The sequence below is a fragment of the Lissotriton helveticus genome, chromosome 9 (genome assembly GCF_964261635.1).
Source record: "Lissotriton helveticus chromosome 9, aLisHel1.1, whole genome shotgun sequence".
NCBI lineage: Eukaryota > Metazoa > Chordata > Amphibia > Caudata > Salamandridae > Lissotriton > Lissotriton helveticus.
Genome location: NC_136070.1, coordinates 478,387,335 through 478,409,461, shown reverse-complemented (window position 1 = coordinate 478,409,461; position 22,127 = coordinate 478,387,335). Strand labels below are relative to the sequence as shown.

The 22,127-nt window shown below is 42.6% G+C and overlaps 1 protein-coding gene across 4 annotated transcripts in view; it reads left to right on the top strand.

Moving 5' to 3' along the window:
• BRF1 (BRF1 general transcription factor IIIB subunit) overlaps positions 1-22,127 on the top strand; it is a 1,219,927-nt gene that overhangs the window by 945,597 nt on the left and 252,203 nt on the right. For all 4 annotated transcript variants that reach the window (XM_078660299.1, XM_078660297.1, XM_078660298.1 and 1 more), the window contains 2 exons: positions 8,617-8,672; positions 13,572-13,825. In XM_078660299.1, the coding sequence (XP_078516425.1) occupies positions 8,617-8,672; positions 13,572-13,825 (310 nt within the window). The remainder of the gene's footprint in view (positions 1-8,616; positions 8,673-13,571; positions 13,826-22,127) is intronic.

Sequence of the window (22,127 nt, the reverse complement as noted above, 5' to 3'; positions counted from 1 at the left end):
ACCAGCACAGTCCAAAACAGTGTGAACACCCTTTCCGATAGATTAGGACAAATTCTGTCCACACATGTAATGTAAAATTGTAATGTAATGTATGAGTAAAATGAACTATTGCCTGGTTGATTTCATGACTGCCGTAGTTTAATATTTCTAACAGTCTCAGAATAGTCCCAAAGTGTTAACTAAATCATCCAACTACCCTAAATTTAGTGTTCCTGGGTTAAACCGTGCTAGATTAATAAACCTAAGATGACTCTTGATGCATATTTTGAGTATCTCTTTTGTGAGTGCTTTATGAGAGACAGAAAACCTGCATTCATGTATCAGTCAATAGCTGAGGACTACATCAACAGGACTTGACTTCTATTGAATATTTTCCGATTCAGCTGTTTCTTTCACACCTAAACACAGTCAGTGGAACCTGATCGAATCAATCAGTTGCCTGGCCTACACATTGAACAGCTGGGTGCATGGTGAAGGTCTCTGCGGTACAGAGCGTGGTACTAATGAACCATATGCAAATTAATTGTGTATGGTTTATTAGTACCACAGAAATGCTCTTCAGCTTGACTAAACTACTCCGGTCATACACATGGCCAGCAATACCAATGGTAGCTCAAAGATAAGTCCGTGCAACTACGTTGAGGTTATCCACATCCACCATTCCAAGGCCGGCTGGATGTTGACAAGCATTGACTTATTTCGATTCTGAGGTTAAGACCTCAACCAGTAAGGATCAATGATATAGCATTGTATACGTGGTCATACATTTTTATCTGTACCCTCTAAACAGTCTGCATTGATAGTTGTTCTTTGGGGATTTCCATTCATTCGTCCCTTCCAACCTTTGCCGTCTTCATGTTACTTGGCAATATAGGGTGAACTACTATTAGTATTTTCTACTTTATATGCTTCTTTAAATACATAATATTGTAGTAAATATTGCATCTTAAATAAGGTATCCATTGGGGCCTCCCATTGAAGGAGACTGACAAGTACAATGTTATTTCTAACTTTTAAGTGAAACATGTACGGGTGGTGGCATGCCGGCATGCCTAAACCAAGACGGCCACAAGGTGGTTGCAAAGAACTGACAGCTGACATGCAGTGGCCTTTTCTCAATTTAAGGGCGGTGTGCCTGACTACCCGACCCCTTCACTTGCAGCTTATAGCAAATAATATAATAAATCAGTCTTGACCCTGCACCCCCTTGCAACAGTCCAGCCCGAACTGCCAGGCCAGATCTGTAACTGGGGATGAACGGTTGATTTGTTCAGCATTCCATCCATCATCTGTTCTTTTTGAATTTGTCATCCTAAGTGGGAAGGGTAAGCCTATACTTTGGCCCTGTGCTCGCTGTGCCACCGGATTCAAGCTAGGTTGGCTGATGAGGGTTGATACTCCATAACTGGTCCTGTTTCCTGTCCAGGGAGGACATGGCCTTGCTGTTCAGGCTGGACTGTTCCCATAGGGAGCAGGGTCATGACTGATATGCATATGGTTGGGTCCAAACTGAAATGTGTGGCGGGCACAAAAAGATGGATTTAGCCTGATCTGTGACTGAGGGTGAATGCATGATTTCTTCATCATTCCATCCATCATCTGTTCTTTTTGCACACTTCTAACAATGGGACATGAGTTTTTTTTAATTGTTTGGGATAAATATCCTGCTAAAAAATTCGATAATTAATCTAGATGCAACTTGCTGGGTGTCTTGCACTTTTACTGTGCTTTGGTTCACAGAATTCAGAAGTTGAGATGTAACAACTAAACTAGAAGGGCTATAAGGCAGTACCTACATGTCCGATGGACTTTCATTTCTAACTATCGTGCTTCTATTTTCTTGGGAAATATTATATCTTCTCAGAAAGCTTGATAAAAGATTTCTTACGTCAATATACCTTTTGTTGAAAGCTCAAAGCATGTGTATTTGTTTCTGTAATGATGCCTTTGTATAATCTACTGTGTCTGGAAGGTCAGAGGTGTACTTAACAGCACATTGCAATTTTACATCATGGCAAAAACTATTGGTTGAGCAAGAAATATTTGCCTCCCCGCACTGCTACTCCTCTGATCTTTTGAATAATAATGTGGCTGAGCAACAAGTCTGTCTTATTTAAATCTTGTTGGGGGCATGAGATTCCAGTAATTAAACCAATTCAAATTAAAAAAAGTATTTATTTCGATTTTTTTCAATCATAAAAAACAGTTACAGTTTAATATTTTAAAATTACCCTTCATTGACAGCTAGTAAAATCCACAGTTCATCACTTCAACTCTCAATTAACAATTATTGGCCTACCGCCATACATAAAACCCATAAATTACAGTCATTAAATAAATTATGTTAAAAAGAGGAAAAAGGGAGGAACATAGATATATAATTCATTTCATTCATTATAAAAATATTTTAAAATTGATCACTAGGTACATTAATCACTAGTAACATTTTACAATCTCAAGTGTCATAGGCCAAAATTACTGTAGGCTCATTTTACGGGCCCGAATTATCCACATCCAGTGGAGGAATTTAGCTATGGCTATAACTACGGCTTGGGAGTTGTCATTTCTTAAAATCCTGACAGCCTCGCAACCCGTTTTGAGACCCAACTGGACACAGATAGGTTTTAACCAAGATCTCCTAGGTACCTTATATTCTGGACAGGCAAAGAGAACGTGCCCAATGACTTCCCGCTGATCGGGACAAAAGGGACAGGCCGAACCTTGTCCCCCACGCCATTTTGCAGTGAGAGCATTTAGTGGTAATGTCCCCACCCTAATCTGATGATATTTCTTCCTGTCCCCTGGGATGGTAATCCAGTCCCAATAAGCCTCAAAGGCCGGAGAATGCTTAAGTTCTAGGAAATCTGCCGTAAAAGATGGTTCAATACAGCGGCCAAATCTCTTTGCCTCCAACATGTTCCAGTACAGGTCTCGAAATATTTTTCTAGGTGGAAAAGAATTCCCTACTGGGTCATCCCACAATGGAGATAATCCCATAGCCTTATATATTGCTTTTACCTCCTTCATCCATAGTATTTTATGGGCCTTATCGGAGTCTCTAACCTCGAGGAAGGCCCGTGCATACTGGGAGAGTTCTGGGGTAACCCATAATCTCCTCCAGTAGGCAACCGATCTGTAGCTGGCCATATCCTCGAGGCCATGGGACCCTAGATCATAGTGGAGAGGAATCAATGGAGTGGAAGCCGGTAAGCCTGTGATGTTGCGCAAAAATTTATTCTGCGCACCCGTCAACCTTTTTAAGTTGCTGAGCCCCCATAGTTCCGCCCCATAAAGAACTGCTGCTCCAACTTTGGCGTCGTAAATCTTTAGAACCGGGGTGATTGGCCTAGTATGAGATAAGTAAAATTCCTTAGTGAGTGCTCCTGTCAATTGTGTGTGCTTCGTGATCAGCTGGTTGGTGTGCTGTTTCCAGTCTAGTTTGGATGATAAGGTTATGCCCAGATAGTTAAATACTTGGGTCTGCTCCAGTTGAACCCCATCCATAACCACCTTCCCTCTGGCGTATTTATTTTTATGCAGGACCATGAACTTTGTCTTAGATGTATTAATGACAAGACCATGGTCATTACAGAAAGCCTCAAAGACTCCAACGGCCTTCTGGAGGCCCTGCTGTGTCTTCGAAATCAATAACGTATCGTCAGCAAACATCAACAGGGGGATCAGCTTGCCATCCAACTTGGGGGCATCGGTTGGTTGCTGTTCAAAATAGCTGATCACCCTGTTGATGTATAGTGAGAAGAGTGTAGGGGCAAGTACACACCTTTGGCGTACCCCCCTTGCGATAGGGAATTTATCAGTTACACTTCCCTGCTGGTTCCAGCGGACTCGGGCAAAATTATCTTCATGCAATCTGATAAGGAGTGACAGGATATCCAATGGGATGCCCTGTTCTTGTAAGGCTGCCCACAACTTAGTACGAGGCACCAAATCAAACGCTGATTTAAGATCAACGAAAGCTGCAAAGAGCATACCCCCCAGTAACACTACACGCCAATATAATAAAACAAATCTAAAAACTTGATCAATCGTACTGGTATGGCTACGGAACCCTGCCTGTAGAGGCGACAAAATATCATTTTCCTCTAGCCAGCCCTGAATACGCTGCAGTAAAAGCCTTGCCACTACCTTTTGTATGCAGGCAATAAGGCTAATTGGCCTGTAGTTTCCTGGGTCCGAGCACTCCCCCTTTTTGAAAATTGGGATAATCACGGCACCCTTCCAGGACTCTGGTATTGGTGAGCCCATCGCAATGCCATTAGCTAGCAGATGGATGTAAGAGGCCCAAAGATCCTTATCATGCATAAAAAGGTCTGCTGGAACGGAGTCCAGGCCTGGTACCCTAGCTTTTGGGATATTGTTCAAAGTTTTAATAATATCAGCTTTGGTGAAGGAAAGGTGATTTCCGCCCTCAATTGCTTTTAGAAGAGCTTCACGCTCTTCTCCCTCCTCGTCCACAGCGGCAAACTGGGACGCATAGTGAGAGACCCAAACATTTGGTGAAACATAATTAATAGGTTCACCCCTTTCAATCCCCCTACCCCATTTGACCATATCCCAAAAGGAGCACATAGATCTTTCTTTACTAGCACTCAGGAGCTCCCTCCAATATTCATTGTCCCAGTCACTTTTTGCCTTAAGTTGCGTTTTTTATACATGACTCGGGCAGTCTTGATCTTAGCTATATCTTTTGTTTTCACTGCATCTGATAAGGCCCTATGTGCAACTCTACAGGATTTGCCATACAATTGATCCTCCTTCCTTGCTGGCCTACTCTGTTTTTTAGTCACCTTTTTGACGAAGAAGGATCTTAACTGATTAAAAAAACTGCTGTGGATCCGACTAACATTTGATACGACTGCCTCCACAGTGGAATTATTCCTTAATTCTACTATAGCCTGGATGGTCAAATCCCTCATGGCAGCAACACCTTCCTCATTCGTTACACAGTTAGCCCATCTAATTCGTCTGTGGTTATTTGAGAGGGCTATCTCCACACAATCACACAGGCACTCACGTTTAGGTAAGTCAAATAACCTAAATGACAGGATTAATGGGTCGTGATCGCTCTCTACCCGTTCCTCTATCCGCATATCGTCAATACTAGACCAGTTCTCTTTATTTGTAAGGATGTAGTCTATGCGGCTGAGATATACCGTTGTTAAAGGTAGAGGCGCCCTGTTTGTCAGAACCCATTCTTCCATTAGTGGCACGTAACCCGTGCTCCACACATAGGACTTTAAGTTGTAATGCTGCCTCTGACCATTTTTTAATAGGTGGTATTGTCAGCTGAGGGATCTTCCAGATATAGTCCTCTTCCACTGTAAGGTCCATATCATAGCTGTCTAGGGGTTCAAAGCAGCAATTAAAATTTCCTGCAACAATAATGTTACCTTTTGAGCGATATCGCTCAAGAAGAATATCTAGCTGGTCAACTGCTTCAGTGGGTTTGCCACCTGGGAGCCCCCTGGAGTAGATATTAAAAACAAAAAGGTCCTTATAATCTGAACATTTAAGTCTGATTAACAGAATATCCGGGCTATTTGTGACCAGCTGAGTAACAGAATATCTACTGTCCTGCTTGACCCATGTCAACAAGCCTCCCTTCGATCTCCCCCGTAAGCTGGGAGTAGCTGAAGTGTAAAAGTTTAAGTATCCTTGCTTAAATTCCGGGGTTACCTGCCATGTTTCCTGAAGGAGGATTATATCCTTATTATCCAAAAAGGCTAGCCAGTCCAGGGATGTTACCTTACTTCTCAGCCCTGCCACATTCCATGACAACAAAGTGGATTGGGCGAGAAGATTAATGCTGTCAGATTTAATGCTGTCAGATTTAATGCTGGGGTCAACGCTAACCCTGCCCTCTTTGGGTGATATACCCCCACATAGATTAGTATCTAATGCCTTCGGATTTAAATCGATTTTGTTTTTTGCTGTGTTGTCAGCAATACAATCAAGTAGTTGATTTGGGCCATTTATCCCTTCCAAATCCACTAAGATATTACATTTGCCCATTATGTTAGTCTGGGGCATGGGGATGTGACTTGTAAGGGCGGTGCTCTGAGCTATAGTGTCACCCGTTCCACAGACCTCAGGTAATCTAATACATGCTGTATTGCGGTCCCTCGTGAGTCAGTCGCAGTCATTTAGGCCTGACAGGATCCCAAACCTATTTCCTAGGCTAATCCCCCATTCATTAGCTGGAGTACCCACACCCATCTATTCATCATGGTGTCCCACCTTGGCCCTAGAGTCTTAGGATAAGTCACGTTTTGCTGCTCACCATAGAAAAATTTTAAGGTGAGGGGAACAACAGTGCCACTCCTGCGTTGAGGGGGGAGTATATTTGACAAAACACTAGGAAGCACAGCCGAATTAGAAAAGTTCACCACTACACAGTCTCCTTTGAACTTTTTCGGTCTGTTCCCTATCCAGGCTACCCTTCTAGCTGTCTTGATCTCCCCTGCTAACTGCTGTTTCCCTCCTGGAGCCATCTGCATGTTACCTAACAGCCAATGCAGCGCCTTACTAGAGAGAGATGTTGGGGATTCTAACTGCCCGGGTGCCAGAGGTGGTACATTTGCCAGTACCAACACCAGAGGTGAAGCTTCTACTCTGAATTGGGGAGAGTCTGTCTCCTGACATGGTACAGGTGGTACAATTGATGTTAACAAAGCATCCTCTCTTACTACTGGGTGGTTATCTACATTTGCTGGTGCCTGACCAGGGGGGATGGTTGCTGTCTTACTCCTCTCTGTCTCTGCCACACTCACAATATTCTCCCCAGTTATACCTACTAGGTTTGAAACTAGAGTTGCTATGTTACCAACCTCCCCTTCAACCTTATTCTGAATCCCGCCCAATTTTTTAACCTCAGCAGTGAGCTTATCAATTTTGGCCACCATTGGTTTATTAATAGCTTTGATTTTAGACTCAATCGTATCAGCTATCCTAAGAAATAGCTCATCATCCATGATATGCTTTACACTATCCTCCCCAACATCCATACTCTTATCCTTAGCTTTCCGTAGCAGTGAGGCCCTTTCCCACCTCAACCCTGACCGTAACCCGCCATGCTTTGGCTGGATCTTTCTACATGTTCTGACTGCCCTAGTTTCCTGCTCTGGGGAGGAAAGATCATCTTCTACGACGTGGGCATGTGTCTCAAGATCAGAATCAGCATCACTTTCCGGGTCAGTTACCGGGTTAATTTCTGGATCAGCCGCTATAAGTGCGCTATGATCATACTTGCCACTGGCAAGAAGATCGTTCTCAGGAGTGTCACTACTAGCAGCCGGCAATGATGTATCTACCAATAGAGATGATGAAGATGGACTCAGGGGAGGGAGAACTGGAGATTGGCTTAATCCTAGTGACTGTCGCCTTTCGCTATTAATTTTCGTTACCACCTGGACCAAATAGTTATCCATCGTATTGGACGTGATTGGAGCTATTTTTTTCGGCATGCTACACAATTGCAGGGTAACGCTCAGAAGAATATTAGGAGTTTATAACATGAACAAGCTGTACTCGAACTAAGAAAAGGGAGGGCACAACAATAATAATCCTCTGTAGGATTTAATAGGGTAAAGCAATATAGTCTTACTACAAGAGAATGCCTCGATCTTAACAGGGGCAGAGTGTTCGGCCCAGTCCAGTCGCGGCCAGTCTCGGACTGTCACAGACTGTCCACCCTTTATCCGGGCTTCGTTCGGCGCCCGCCCGCGCGCGTCTCGCGTTGCGTGAAATTGATGGGGAATATAAAGACCTCCCAGGAGGGGGCGTGGGCGAGTCACTAATCCGGGGCAGGTGTGCAGGGACAAGGGGAGTCTTGGGACTTGCAGTCCCCCAGAAAGGTGGAAAGTGTCCTGGAAGCGCCTCTTCCAATCAGGGCGCTATGCTCCGACTCTGCCTCCCAGCAGCTCCTCGATAACAAATGACAAGGGCTCCGTGTCAGGAAAAGATCGCCAAGGGTGGAAGCTCGCCTCGAAAGAACACTACAGCCACCTCCAACGCTGCGGCACCCCAGTAATTAAACGTTATTGCTCCTATCCAGGGGCAATAACATATGTTAATTACTCTGGAGGTAAGTGTAGTAAGACCATTAGCACCCCAAGCCGCTAGAAGAATGGTGGAAAAAATATGGCTTCATTCTTCCACAACACTCCATTTGCCTTTATTCCAGTATCCAAATGATCCATGGGTGTCTGGGCAGCCCTTCCAGCAAAAACAAGGGCGGAGCACAATCAGCCAAAAAAGTAGAAAAACTTTTGTTTAGAACTTTTTTTCCATTGGTTTATTGGGCTTCCCTGTCAGTAAATTCAAAGTCATTAGCACGGAAATTGATTCATCCAGCTGTCTCAGAAGAGCCTGAGAGAGCACTGTGGGAGTGTGGAGCAGATTGTTCCACCTATCTCTAAGGTAAGAGGTACCTGGGAGCTGGCAGCACAGCTTTCTCCCTGTTCAAGCCTGTAACAGTAGCTGTAGCACACAAAGGAAGCATTCTGATTGGCCTACCGGCTCCTACTGTTTCAATTCATGGTATTAATGTTATTTGTGTACAGGTGTAGTTATTTTTGGTTGCAATTTTTTTTATAGAAAAAGAAGAACTTATTGCAAAGGAGAAAGAGCTTGGCATTTACAAAGAAAAAAAGGTAAACCTATTTGATATCTGTGTAAAAGTCTGTTTTCAAATACTAACAGGAAGAATACCAGTTCCGTTTTTGAGATGCTCACTATTTGAGAAGTTTACAGAGTTTATATTTGTACTGTCTCAATTACAGCAATGCATGTCGCTAATGTTAGGAATCAAGTGCTGTTGTGCTTCAGGTCATCTGTGTGTTAATACAATGTATTTGTTTCATTTTTCGTTTCTTTTGAGTTTCTGTGCATTCCATTGAACATCTACTTCCCTATCGGGTACGAAACAACGTTCTCGAAACATCTCACTCGTCTGTTGTGTTCTCATTCCACTGCCCAAGGAATGTTGATCCCACCACTGCCGATGTGATCAGCTATCGATATCACAGAGCGAAGGATAGGGTAGCATCCTCAGCCAATGTCAATGGCAATTGTTCAAATGGCGGCAATACTAATGCGAAGGTTTTCCATGGAAATTGATCCCTCTGTTTAGCTAGGAATAACCCAGCTGGGATTTTTCACGGTTTTGTAAATTAGACCTCTCGCTGTGCTCCACAAGATTTATTTTCCTGCAGACTTTAAAAAGATATGGTTGTGCACATGCCATTTGTAAGATTCTCCTGCCTTGTGTGGCACACTTGGGGTAGTCTGGTGATCTAATTTAAGTAACCTTTTGGGGGATTGTCCAGACTTGATTATACATACATTTAGGATTAGAGGATAGTTTTGCTTGTAAGTACCCCTCCGCTTGGCGATCCGCTTTGATGGTGCTCTCCTGTTTTACAACTTGGATAATTATATCCTTCAAATGCAATCTCATGGTGTGGTTCAACAAGGTCATCCCCCTGGCAGTCTCCCATCCCTGCCAACCCTAGATCTATTCACACTCTTTGAATAGGTGAGGTAGGCTGTTTCCTGTTGCCTTTCCAGACATATTTTCTAAAATAGTCCATATATGTTTAAATAAGGTAAGCATACTACTCAGACTTTTTCCGTAGGGCACACACAGAGAAGTGATTTTTTGGTGCACTCTTCCCTAAAATAGGTCAGCCATTTACCCACCCATTCCAGTCAGCCTCACTGCTGTATACACTGTCTGATAGACAGTAACAAGGATATTTGAGCTTCCAGGAGATGTCCTCCGTACTTCTTGTAAAGTATGTTGCTTACTTTAGAGGTCTTATTACTTAGATAGGAAAATGTTTGGTTGTACCTGCCTCTGTTTAGCCACAGCAGTTTAAATACAAATAAGAGAAGTACCTCCAAAGTCCCTCCTATTTTTTTTCAGTCGAAACGGGGAAGCATCCCTGTTGTTTTTTTACTCTCACCCACACACCACTCTCACAGTGCCAATTGAGCATATGACACACATCTTCGTTATCCAGACTGCTATCGCCATAGGCCACTCCTCGATAACTGCAGCAAGCATTCATAGTTTTGAGCAGTAATAAACTTGCAATACTGTAGGTGAACATGATTTACTACGTTCTGCAAACTATTATATTCCATACATTAACATCAGTATTATTAACAGAGTACTTTAAGACAGCGTCAATGTGTGATTTAAGCAATTGTCTATGTCAACAACGTGTTCACCGGCATCTGAGATTATTTTTCAACATCTGGCTGGATTTCCAATTGATTTGAATGAGGACTTGTTTTTTACAATTTTGTTTTTTGTGCTGGAGCACTTCACTGCTCGAAAACATGTTTTACAATTGCATTTTGGAGTAGCAGTAGTTATGCCACACTCTAGGCAAAGACTATAATGACCGCTTAACAAATTATTTTTTTTGTTATTTCCTTGAATAATGGCTGATTTGCCTAGATCTTTTTTCACAAGCAGTCGGCATACTTCTAAAATGCTCATAATGTCCTGAAGGCTGTGAATTATTCCACGGAGTACCTGTTTACTGGTGGTGGCTAGATAGGTGCCGGTGAGGGGGTGATTTGTCTTGTGGTCCTTCCACTGACATCTTTCTACCGATCATTCTGATACAGATTCTGGAGAGTTCCTCCAGACCTTCATAGGTGTGGTATCATAACCACTGTAGAAGGACTCAGCTCAGTGCACATGGTGAGTTAGAGAAGCCCAGTGCCCTGCAGCACTAACAGAAACCCACCAAGCTATTCTGTGCGCAGGCAGTGCTTTCAGGTTACTTATAAGCCGTCCCAGTAAACGGGTTAAGGGACACAGTGGAAATGAAAACAATTTGTTTGTCTTGCAAACAACACACACTGCACTGAGAAATCAGAACATTACAAGGGTATTTTTAAGTCTTAATCTTCTGCAGATAAAATGTACGGTAACACAGAAGGAAAATAAAATTGCCATTAAAATTGGTATTAATTGTTGTACTTGCGACCAGTCAAAATTAGTCAAGGGTTATCTAGAACTAAAGAAGATATCAAACACTTTAAACGCAGTCAAGGAAACATGTACAATGCAGGATGCCGATGTCTCAGTATTGTAATTTCAAGTGTTAATTTCAAGAGACTGATCATCAAGCTGGAATCATACTGAAGGTGCTCCAAGTGACGGTGCAGTGAGAAGTGAAAATCAGTGAGCTGTAGCAAAATATAACAACATAGTACAAGAATAGATAAGAATTTAGACTATGTACATTGGTCCCATATCCATTGAGTTTTTGATCAAAACTAAATACAAAAACAGTGAAAATGAGCGTTTGAGTATGATTATTTGGCAGTCAATGCTATGGGTTGGCCCATACAGCGTCGACGTTTCGACACCTATTAAGGTTAATCGTCCGGGGTCTTCAGCAGGACAAACATATGGTAGTCAACTAGCCTGATAAATCAGAGACATTCTTCAAAATAGAGAGATTTCTTAGTGAATTCCTTCAAAAGTGTCCTGTAGGAACAAAATGGCTGAGAGATCACTGTGTGCTAAATAACACCATCTGTGAGGGTGCTTCGCCTCGGCATATGTATGTTCAGCGGTTCTTCGCCAAAGGGATATTCGACCTCCAAGGGTAAGCATCGACCAGGCTCAATCCAATTCTTGTATCCTACTAGTGCTGCATAGTGTTCGGCCATATGTTACGACTTTGAACTAGTCTTGTGCGACAAGCTGTCTGCGGGTGGCACTTTGATCTTTTAGGCACTAGATTTTTATTTAAACTTGAACAATTCATAGCCCTGCTGTAACTGATTACATTTTACTCTATTTTTCTAAATTGGCGTGGGATTTTACTTGTGTTGTGTTTTTACTTATTATGAGAGAACTGTGAGGATGAAGATTATCACTTACTTGATTCCTTTGTGGGATAGATTTTTTTTAATGTGGATCTTTTAGAGTTAATTTTTACTATAATGGTGTATTATGCCTTTTATGTGATTAATACTCACCGAAACTATAAGAAGGGAAACAGGTGATCTATAGGACAGTCAAGGTGTGGAAGTTAGTGATGATTTCAGATAAGTGGTGAGACAGAGTTAGTGTTGTGGTGATGAATATGGAGTGGGAACCACCGTGATCATATTGCAATATAATGATGCCTGGTTTTGCTTTTACCATAGTGGAGACTAGTGGGGGTCAAGTAGGCTTTGAGCAGCTATAGCCAACTACTTCTTATTAACATGGTGCAGCAATGGCCAATTTTTCTGCTATTTTTAATATATTCATTGCTGGGGATAGATGTCCTTAATGCTTTATCTGTTACAGTTTTGATAAGTTAAGGAAGGAGTATCCAAAGCGTTTGAATACATATAAATAGAGGTATGGCCAGATAAGGGACAGATGTGATATGTCTGTCTTTTATTCCGTCCTCCCCCTCCTCCTCTCCCTCTCACCCTCCCTCCCCCCTTCCATCTCTACTGATCTCTCCTTCTCTCCCGTTATGTGTCTCATATTTTGATGTAACATAAAATTGTTATTATTATTATTGTAACTTTGCGACCTTATGTAAAGCGCTCTGATACCTACGGGTCAGCCAGCACTATATAAAACTCTTTAAATAAATAAAAATAAATACATAAATGACAAAGTCACAATACATACAGAGATACATATACAAATTTACAAATTATTTATGTAATATAATCATTCAGTCTCACAGGAAACCACGATCAGTGGTGGCCCCAGTGTTAGTAATACCACAACTCGTTAATTCCCCTTGAATAACTAATTTGCATGGTCTGGGCTAGTGTAGTGTTAGTCCAAACGGAGTTGTCTTCCACTTGTCTTGCAGCGACTTTTCAAATTCAGCACACTACTTCATTGTTTCCTTTTAAGTTGTTTATTGTGTGGTCTATTTCAGTTGCTAACTGTTTTCCTCTCATCTTGGACCCAAAGCTTTTCAAAAGTTGCACAAAGCCCTTTATAAAAGCACTCCAGAGTTCAAAAATGTATTAAAATGTACCCCTGAATGCCAGCCTAGCACTTATTGTAAGACACATGAACGATTCCTGCTGGACCTCGTGAGGAAAATGCTAAGTTTTGAAATAATGGGGCATAAGGGAAGGCTTGTCATGGTTTCTTGCCCATGGTCACATATTCGAGTTATGATGGGCGGTCAGGAGCACTTCATTTAGCTCAGTGACACACGCTTTTAAATGGCAGTAAGATTTGATCATTCCCATTGCAGTGTTATTTCCATTTTACCCTAAACAGTTACTGCAGTCTAGTGTCCACAAAGTCCACGATTCAGCCCAGTGTCGCTCACATGTTTTAATATTTCCCCAAATACACACACCAGTTGAACACCATTAGTTAAGAAGATAATCAGACGTTTACCTCACTGCTTCAAACAAGAAATACGTGAAAAGGGGAATTTCAGCTCATGTGGATTCATTAGTTAAACACGTGTTGCCTCATTGACTGGTGAGAGTGTTCTGTGACTCTGGACGGCTTCATCGTGCAGTCTCTAATCCCCTCTGACATGTGCTTTAAGCCAAAGAAGTCTTCCAAGAAGCGCGAGCCGATCCACGCCAGCACGGCAGGCGAGGCGATTGAAAAGATGTTGGAACAGAAGAAAATCTCCAGTAAAATCAATTACGATGTGCTGAGGGACCTGAACAGCAAAGGAAGCAGCACACCAAAGCGGGCGGATGACAGCGCGGATGAGAGCAACTCCAAGAAGCTGTCAAGGAGAAAATCTTCATGCAGCCGAAACCTAGGCAGCCCCATCAGCAGTGTGAGCAAAAGGTACTGTGCTTTTCAGTTAACCTCATTAGTTGGGTTGTGTCCTTGTGTTTGCTTTCACGTGCACATAAATGGTCTGCTGTTGGTATGGAGATCTTGGAGCCCTTTCTACAGAGTTTTTGATGTATAGTTGTGTATTATAATCGCTTTGGGGCCTCTACAAGAGGTGTGAAAGGGCTTTGGATATGCTACAGTACAATCCAATGCAATATTATGATGCGATTCCTTTCCAAATGTTTATATGTAATGCTGATTGACAATTGTAACATTATCGAGAATCTTTTGTTATTGTCTTACTTTTTTAAAATATATATACCAGAAATGTTCATGACTTGACCTGACTGACCACTTCAGTGTAAAGTCGTTGTTGTGCAAAGTAATGGACGGAAAGTCATCAGTGCGTTTCTACCCTATGTGTGCTCCTCTCTGCATCCCAATCTCTCGGATACTGTTGTCCCTTGTTTGCTTGTGACATAAGACTCGCTGATATGCTGCTAACTCTGATCAAGCCTTTGCTTGTCGCGCAGTATGAAGCATAAGTGGCCTTTATTGCATGTTACATCCAGACGTTTTGTTGAGATCTGTAGATGTCACTTTTTGTCTCACTTGCCTCAAGTTGTTTTCCGGCATGATGGTAAATTGAACTGCCATTTTTTCTCTTAGCATTTAACAATATCACGAGATACCCAGAATTGTAAAATAGTACCCTTTTCAGGATTTTATGTTGAAATATTTGATGGAATATCAACAGCTTTCTCAATGCATCACTGTTCATGGTTTATTTCAAACGGCTGCTTTGACTTTGTTTTTTTACGTTTGTGTAGCCTATGTAAACATGGTGTACATTTTTAGTCTTTGGCATATTCACAATCTAGATAATAAGTGTATCTGGCATGGCTTATGCACTTTACTTTTGCTCAGAGGTGTGTGAAATAAAGGTCACGGGAGTGTTGCAGTCCTTTTTACTTGTCATCTGCTCTCTGTTGTATTAGAGAATGATATGATTCATGGTCAAATTGAAACAGACCGTGTAAGTGAAGTTTTTTTTATAGTTATCCAGTATTTTGTAATTCTGCTATAATTTCCTATATTCGCAAGAAATCTTAAGGAACCAATATTATGTATATATATTACGTTTAAGAATTAATTCCACCTGTTATTTTATAAATACCTATGTAGCACTAAAACCCATTGCGGCAACCAAGCGCTTTGTTGGTATGAGCTTCCACTTTTATCTTAATTATTCCAGATTGACCGAACAGAGGGTTTGTGGGTATTTAATGAAGACTTTTTGGATTGTTTAGAGTATGAGAGTTAAGTATGCTCCAGATGGCTTTGATTAACTTCGAAAAATGTGACTTGCGGATTAGATTTAATTAGGAAACTTAGTTAAATTTGCTCTTTGCTAATTAGTTTATCCAAACATAGCCTGAAAAAGTAATAAAATACCAGAAGACATTGATGAAAGAACCACCCCGGTCAGTATGTGCTATCAATCACCAAGGGGGGAGGACGCAAGAGTAACATATTTTTTAAAGAGGGCTTGCAGGTGGTATGGATTATATAGCTTTATATGCTGGTTTTACCCTCACCATTTCAACCGAGACTTGGCCCAGTTCTAATAATGCACTTTACGGCCCTTACCCTAAAGCCAGCCATATTGATTTTGGCCAAAACATTTTCTTCAAACATATTGCTACATAACTTTCAGGTGCATGATCTCTAGGAACCTTGGCCTGGATGGATAGCCATTTACAAGCCTTGGGTGCCTTTTTGATTGATGACATTCTACTTTATCTGTAATGTTTCCTGCATTTGTGAAACAGGACAGCTTCCATCCATTGAGATAGGGATATACTGCCAGATTCATCAAAGACCCGTTTTGCGAGTCTTTATGTAAATGTGGGATACTTGTAAAGCGCACTGTTACTCTACCCGAGTGTCCTGGCGCTGTAGACCGCTGGGGAACCCGTCCTGGTTTTCCCTGTGAGATGGTCCCTTTCTGGGTATCTCCAGGGTGAAACCAGGCATCCCCGGCGTCTGTGGGGGGCCGTTGTAGAGATGAGGCAAGCTTAATGCCCAGAGTTACCGAGTGTGTTCCCTGGTTAGAGTAGGCACTGAGGCGAGAATTATCGAGTCCGTTGACCCTGGTCCAAGACCCTGCCGCGTCGGGAATTGAACCCTGGTCCCGGGCCGTTCTCTGCTTACAGGTCTGCCGCCTCTAACCAGTGAGCCACACCTCTCCACTAATAGCGATTTATAAGGAATCGCTATTAAGGACTTGCAAAACGGGATTCATGTAGGAATTACAAAAAATATTGTGATTCCTACATGTTCCTTATTTGCGATTAGCAATTTGCTAATCGCAAATAAGGATGCGATTTCAAGGGTGCAGGGGTGTCCAAATGACACCCTGTAGCACCCCTGAAATGTGAATTCACACTGATGTTGTGCACACACATGTCCAAAGGACGTGTGTGTGTAACATGCAACTTAGAAAAATGCATTAAAATGCATTTTTCTAAGTTTTCGCTATTTACCACGAGGTTTGACTTCGTGGTAAATAGCGGTCCTAAATTGCGAATTCACAATTTTTAAATGTTTCATGAATAGCATTTAAGGAATCTCTAATAGAGATTCCTTAAATGCTAATCCTCGCATATTAGCGAATTCTTTATTAGCGATTTTTGCATTTGGGATGATGAATCCCAAATGCAAAAATTGCACTCGCAAAGGGCCAAATTCTCAGAATCTGGCCCTTTTGCGAGCGCATTTCGCTTGATGAATCTGGCTAAGTGTTCCCACTACCCACAAAAAGAGCAATCCAATAGTCCTACAAATAGCCTACTGTCCATGCTTGGTATGCCTGTCGAATTGTTCACAACCATCTTAAATTTTCATTTAATGAATTGAATGGAAATCAGAATTGCGCTTCTAAAGTTCCAAAAACGTTTTGACTGGGAAATGTCGAGTATATACATTTATACGTATTCTAACAAATTGCACATGTTTGTAATATTTCTCCTCAAGTTTTTAAAAGCACCTTAATGACCCCAGCTTCTAGTCAGTAACATTAAGCACAACAAAGGAATACAATCTTCTTTGATACAAATCATTGTTGATGTGTCAGAGCAATATGTCCTATCATACAGAGAGGGAGAAGTGAGTGAACTAGATAGGCTATACATTCTCAATACAAGGCCAGTCGTTGAAAATGTCACAAGACTTAATGAATCCGTGTGCCTGATCAGACTAAAAAAGAAGCATGTAAGAGCAGTCCTCCACACAAATACTACTAGAAGATCTTTGAACTTCGACATTACCCAGTGGGTTTACACATATATGACATCTGTATTATCTTCAGAGAAGATCCAGAGATATAGCAGATTTCAGTTATGTTTTGAAAAATGTTCAGAAGACTGGATAGTTTTTTTTATCAAAATGGGCAAAAGAATTGCCAAAATACAATAAGATGCGAAACATGCTATTATTGAAGAAATCAATTTGAATAAAGCATTTCTAGAGAGCAAACGGCTTCTGAAAGGCATCGGTAAACTGGCACATTAATTCCCGATTCACAAACATTGAAAATCTAAACACTCCAAGAATGTGTTAAGAATTTTTCAGCGGAAATGTATACCCCCACTTAAACGGGACCTTTACAATTAGTAGCTATGCATTATGGCAATGTCTGGGTTGGTCCAAAAGATTTTTTCTTTCGACTTTATTTGTATTAACTTCTCAGAAACGTAGTCGAGTGATCATTGTTACATAAGATATAACATAAAGTGTATTTGTAAAGCACACATTCACCAAACAGACGGGTATCTTGGCGCTGAATAACAGATGTTTATTGTTACCTAACTAAATGATACTCATTTTATCGACCTCAGAAGTATGAAAGGCTGACTGGACCCGCCAGGACTTAAACCTGCGACAAGGAAGATCAAACACAGGCCCCCTACAGTAGACACATTAGTCCTCTAAGCCATCAGACGCGTGAGACTGGTGAATCTACAGACCATGAACAACCTTGAAGTCCCCAAAAAGATTCACCTTTTTTGAGAAGACATTAAGGACTTTGAAAAGAATGCCTAAAAAAATAAATAATCCAAACAGGTGAAATACAGACACGCAAGAGTTTTTCTGTAAATTCATTTTAAAGGTATTTTTTTCAAGCAAAAAACAGCAAGTGAGCAGCACAGATAAAATTGGGTTAAAAGTAGTCTGTCTTCAACTGTCCAGCTCATCTTTTACCACCAGACATTTCTGTATTTGAAAAAACTGTCCTGCAAATACTTGACGAACTGGATTACGAAAGTCTGCATTCTCGCCCAAATTTGAATTTAGGCTTAAATATCACCATAAACCCAGAGCCACAGTGATCAAAATCACAATGATTTGCACTTCTAAGATATACTACAATGGAACACAACAGAACACTACAGAAAAATTGAGAACAATCCAACCAAAGACATCTAAGTTCATGTCAGAGACGAAAAGAAAATGGCTTATTTGAGTTCTGCTTGTTAAAAAACATAAAAAAACTGGGGAAAAAACATACAAATATTTCCTATGATGCACTTGATTTATGTTCTGCCTTAAAAAATCACATAGATTTAAATAACTCTATGGGATACCCAATCATATTCGTATGTGGCTCAGTATTAAACCCCTTGTCAAAGTACATCAGTATATTTAACAACGTTTGGTACCCACAACCACACCATTTGTGAAAGACACTGTAGACACTATTATCATCTTACTTATTATGAAGAAGGGAAAGGATTCCCCCAATGTCCAGGGAAAGAGACAATACGATCGTAAGCAGAGCAGTTATGGTGGTCAAACAAAGCCCATTGTTCCTAAGAAGGCTAAGACCAAGAAAAGGATTGTGTTAAGATTGTTGACATAAACACACCAATTTTAGCCATCATAGATTTCTCCACTCTTTAGCCTAACACCCCCCAATATGCAGCCATTGTAGTGATAGCAATATATTGAGAGACGCACACAAGACCACATTACATGCTCCTCCATTTCCTGTTGGAAACAGCTATGCTGCAAATTGATCATGCTTCGAGCCAATACCTGTGTGGCCATACACTGCTGTATTGAGCACAAAATGGCTTACCTGTTTATTGCTGAATTCCAACAGAGATGGTTGTATAGTGACCATCCACGTAAGGAGCAAACTATGATATGAAAAAGATTCCTGAGTGATTTAGTGCCAATGTACTGAGAAGGAGGGGTCCCAGTGTCAAAAACTGTTAACATACAGTATATCCCAATTTAATACTTTTCACAAAAACATCAAATGAGACCACATTGTTTTTATTCACAATGAGGCTAAGTATAGCAAATCTAATAACGAATAATTACAAAATCTAATTGGTTGTACAGTGCCCAAGGGGGGGAGGAGGAAGTGGTTGAGTGAGGATGGTGTGGTACGGGAATTGTGACCATAAAATCAACCTAGTATCAGAAATGCATTTGTATAATGACTCAAATACAAACAACAAAGGACCAAAGGTTCATTGCACCAATATAAACATGTCATACTCCAAAAAATTTCAAAAATGTCAGAGTCAGAATAAGCTTTATTCGGTTTTTTGTTTAAAACCATAAAAGCAGCAAGAAAAAATACATACATGTATAAATGACTCAGCATATCATTCACAAAATAAAAAGGAACCAACTATTAAAGCAAACTAAAATCAATTTGACAATTCAGCTAAAAGAAAAGGGGTACGTGCAAAATCAAGAAAAGGGTAAAAAGTTAGTAACACAAGATTCTTGGATTCCCGTTTCGCCAGAAATTATGGTTCCATGTCATTTGCCTTGGGGACGAATGGGGTCGGGGGCCGGGATAGAAATCGTACAAGTCCCAGATGCGAATGGGGCCATCTCCCTCTTTGGACTGGGAAGATCGCAAATAGGGGACAATGTTCGTACTCTTGAATTTAATTAAGATCAGGTCGCCCGGGATGTCTTTGGGCGACGTACCCAGCCACCCCACCCTCCTAACACTCAAGATGCCGCCATCTAAGGCAGGTGGAAGTGGTCTGTTTTGTTTTAGCCAAGAAATGGCTTTGTTTAACAAGTCCTGGTGAGGTTCAAATTTGCCCTGACTGGGTGCAGGGACCCCAGAAAGAACAGTCACGTAAGGGGCGGCTTCTGGAGGTAGGTTAATCCGCATCCTGCTTTTAAGTGCGGTCCTGGGAACTCTATGGGGTACAGGTACGGAGTTATGCGTAATGTACTGACTTCTTGGATTTGATATAGACATGAGGGGTTCAAGGGTTTGAGCTTTCGTGTGTGTCGTGGGCTTGAGCTTTTCATTGTTACTGTAGGGAAAAGAATGAATCGGTGTAGCAGTTGTTTCAGTTGGAGTATAGTTCCTTAGAATTGTATTTTCGATACTGGTCAACCTGTCTCCCAGATTGTTGATTTTTGTGACCAGGGGTGATAGTACAGTTAATAACAGTTGCTCAATGTGGGCCAGTAAGGTCAATTGAAGAGGTGATACTGAGTCAGGTATTTTATTCAAAGCCTCAGTCGGCAGTAATATAGGAGGGTTAGAGGGAGATAATGAGGGGGTAGTACACATTTTGTCGGCATTAGATGAAATCTCAATGTCATTGTCATTTTCCTCAACAGAAACTCTACCCGCTATAGGGGGGGTAGATAAGTTCTGGGCGTAGTTGGTGCCACACAGGGCATTTAGCTCCTCCCAGATAGACATGATGTGAGGAACTCGGAGCAACAACAGCAACGATAAAACAGTTCAGTGTGGGATCAATAATGGTATAATACAGTAAGGCGACTCGTTACCTCCACCTTCGTAGTAGCCAAGAGGGGTGGCCCGTCCCGGCCTCCTTGTGCCTCTGAGGGCCACAGAGGGCCCGCCCTTTGCCCGGGCTTCGCCCGGCGTCCCGCCCGCGTCTCGCGAGGCGGGGGTCGCGCTGTTTTAATGCGCCTCCTGGCGCTGTTTCCCGGTGTGAGGGACGCGCCGCCGCTCAGCCCGCCGGGAAATGCAGTCCCGGGGCCGCGGTGTGCGTGTGCCTGAAAATGGTGACTCTTGGCGGTGTCGGCGTATCTGGCCTCTCTCTCCCCCGACTCCCGATTCTGGTAAGTGGCGCCTCCCCCGCTCTGCCGGGGTCGCGCTGTTTTAATGCGCCTCCTGGCGCTGTTTCCCAGTGTGAGGGACGCACCGCCGCTCAGCCCGCCGGGAAATGCAGTCCCGGGGCCGCGGTGCGCGTGTGCCTGAAAATGGTGACTCTTGGCGGTGTCGGCGTATCTGGCCTCTCTCTCCCCCGACTCACGATTCTGGTAAGTGGCGCCTCCCCCGCTCTGCCGGGGTCGCGCTGTTTTAATGCGCCTCCTGGCGCTGTTTCCCGGTGTGAGGGACGCGCCGCCGCTCAGCCCGCCGGGAAATGCAGTCCCGGGGCCGCGGTGCGCGTGTGCCTGAAAATGGTGACTCTTGGCGGTGTCGGCGTATCTGGCCTCTCTCCCCCGACTCCCGATTCTGGTAAGTGGCGCCTCCCCCGCTCTGCCGGGGTCGCGCTGTTTTAATGCGCCTCCTGGCGCTGTTTCCCGGTGTGAGGGACGCGCCGCCGCTCAGCCCCCCGGGAAATGCAGTCCCGGGGCCGCGGTGCGCGTGTGCCTGAAAATTGTGACTCTTGGCGGTGTCGGCGTATCTGGCCTCTCTCCCCCGACTCCCGATTCTGGTAAGTGTCAAAAATGTCAATATGTGGATATGGAGTTGACAAAATTAGGGTAGTTGTCGACGTTTCGACCCTCTATAAGTCGCAGGGATTAGTGGGACCCTTGCAGCGGGGTCTTCTTCAGGACGGGAACTGGGCGGGCAACCTGATAAATGTACATAAAGGAGCATTATTCTATTACTGAATCAAAGGGTCATATGACACAACATCGTTTATTACGAGATAGCACACATTAATGCAGAGCATACCTTGGAAGTTATTGCTCTTTTGGTAGGGGGCTTGCGTCATCAAGAACCTTTATGCCGTTACTGAGGGGTGGAAAACACAGGAAATTATGAATTAAAAGGGGGGTGGGAGCCAAGGACACGGAATAATCATGATGTTATTCCGAAGGAGACCTACTGGATATACATCGAACTTACTGTATGCGGAGAAGAGTGGAGGTCGGAAGCGGCCCGCAGGCGGTGGGATAATCAATGTCTGAAAGAGGACATTAATGTGGGGTTAGAGATACACAATTCAATTTAACCAAGTGCGGGGATGCTGTAAAATGCCATGTAGAAAAAAGGGGCGGTGGG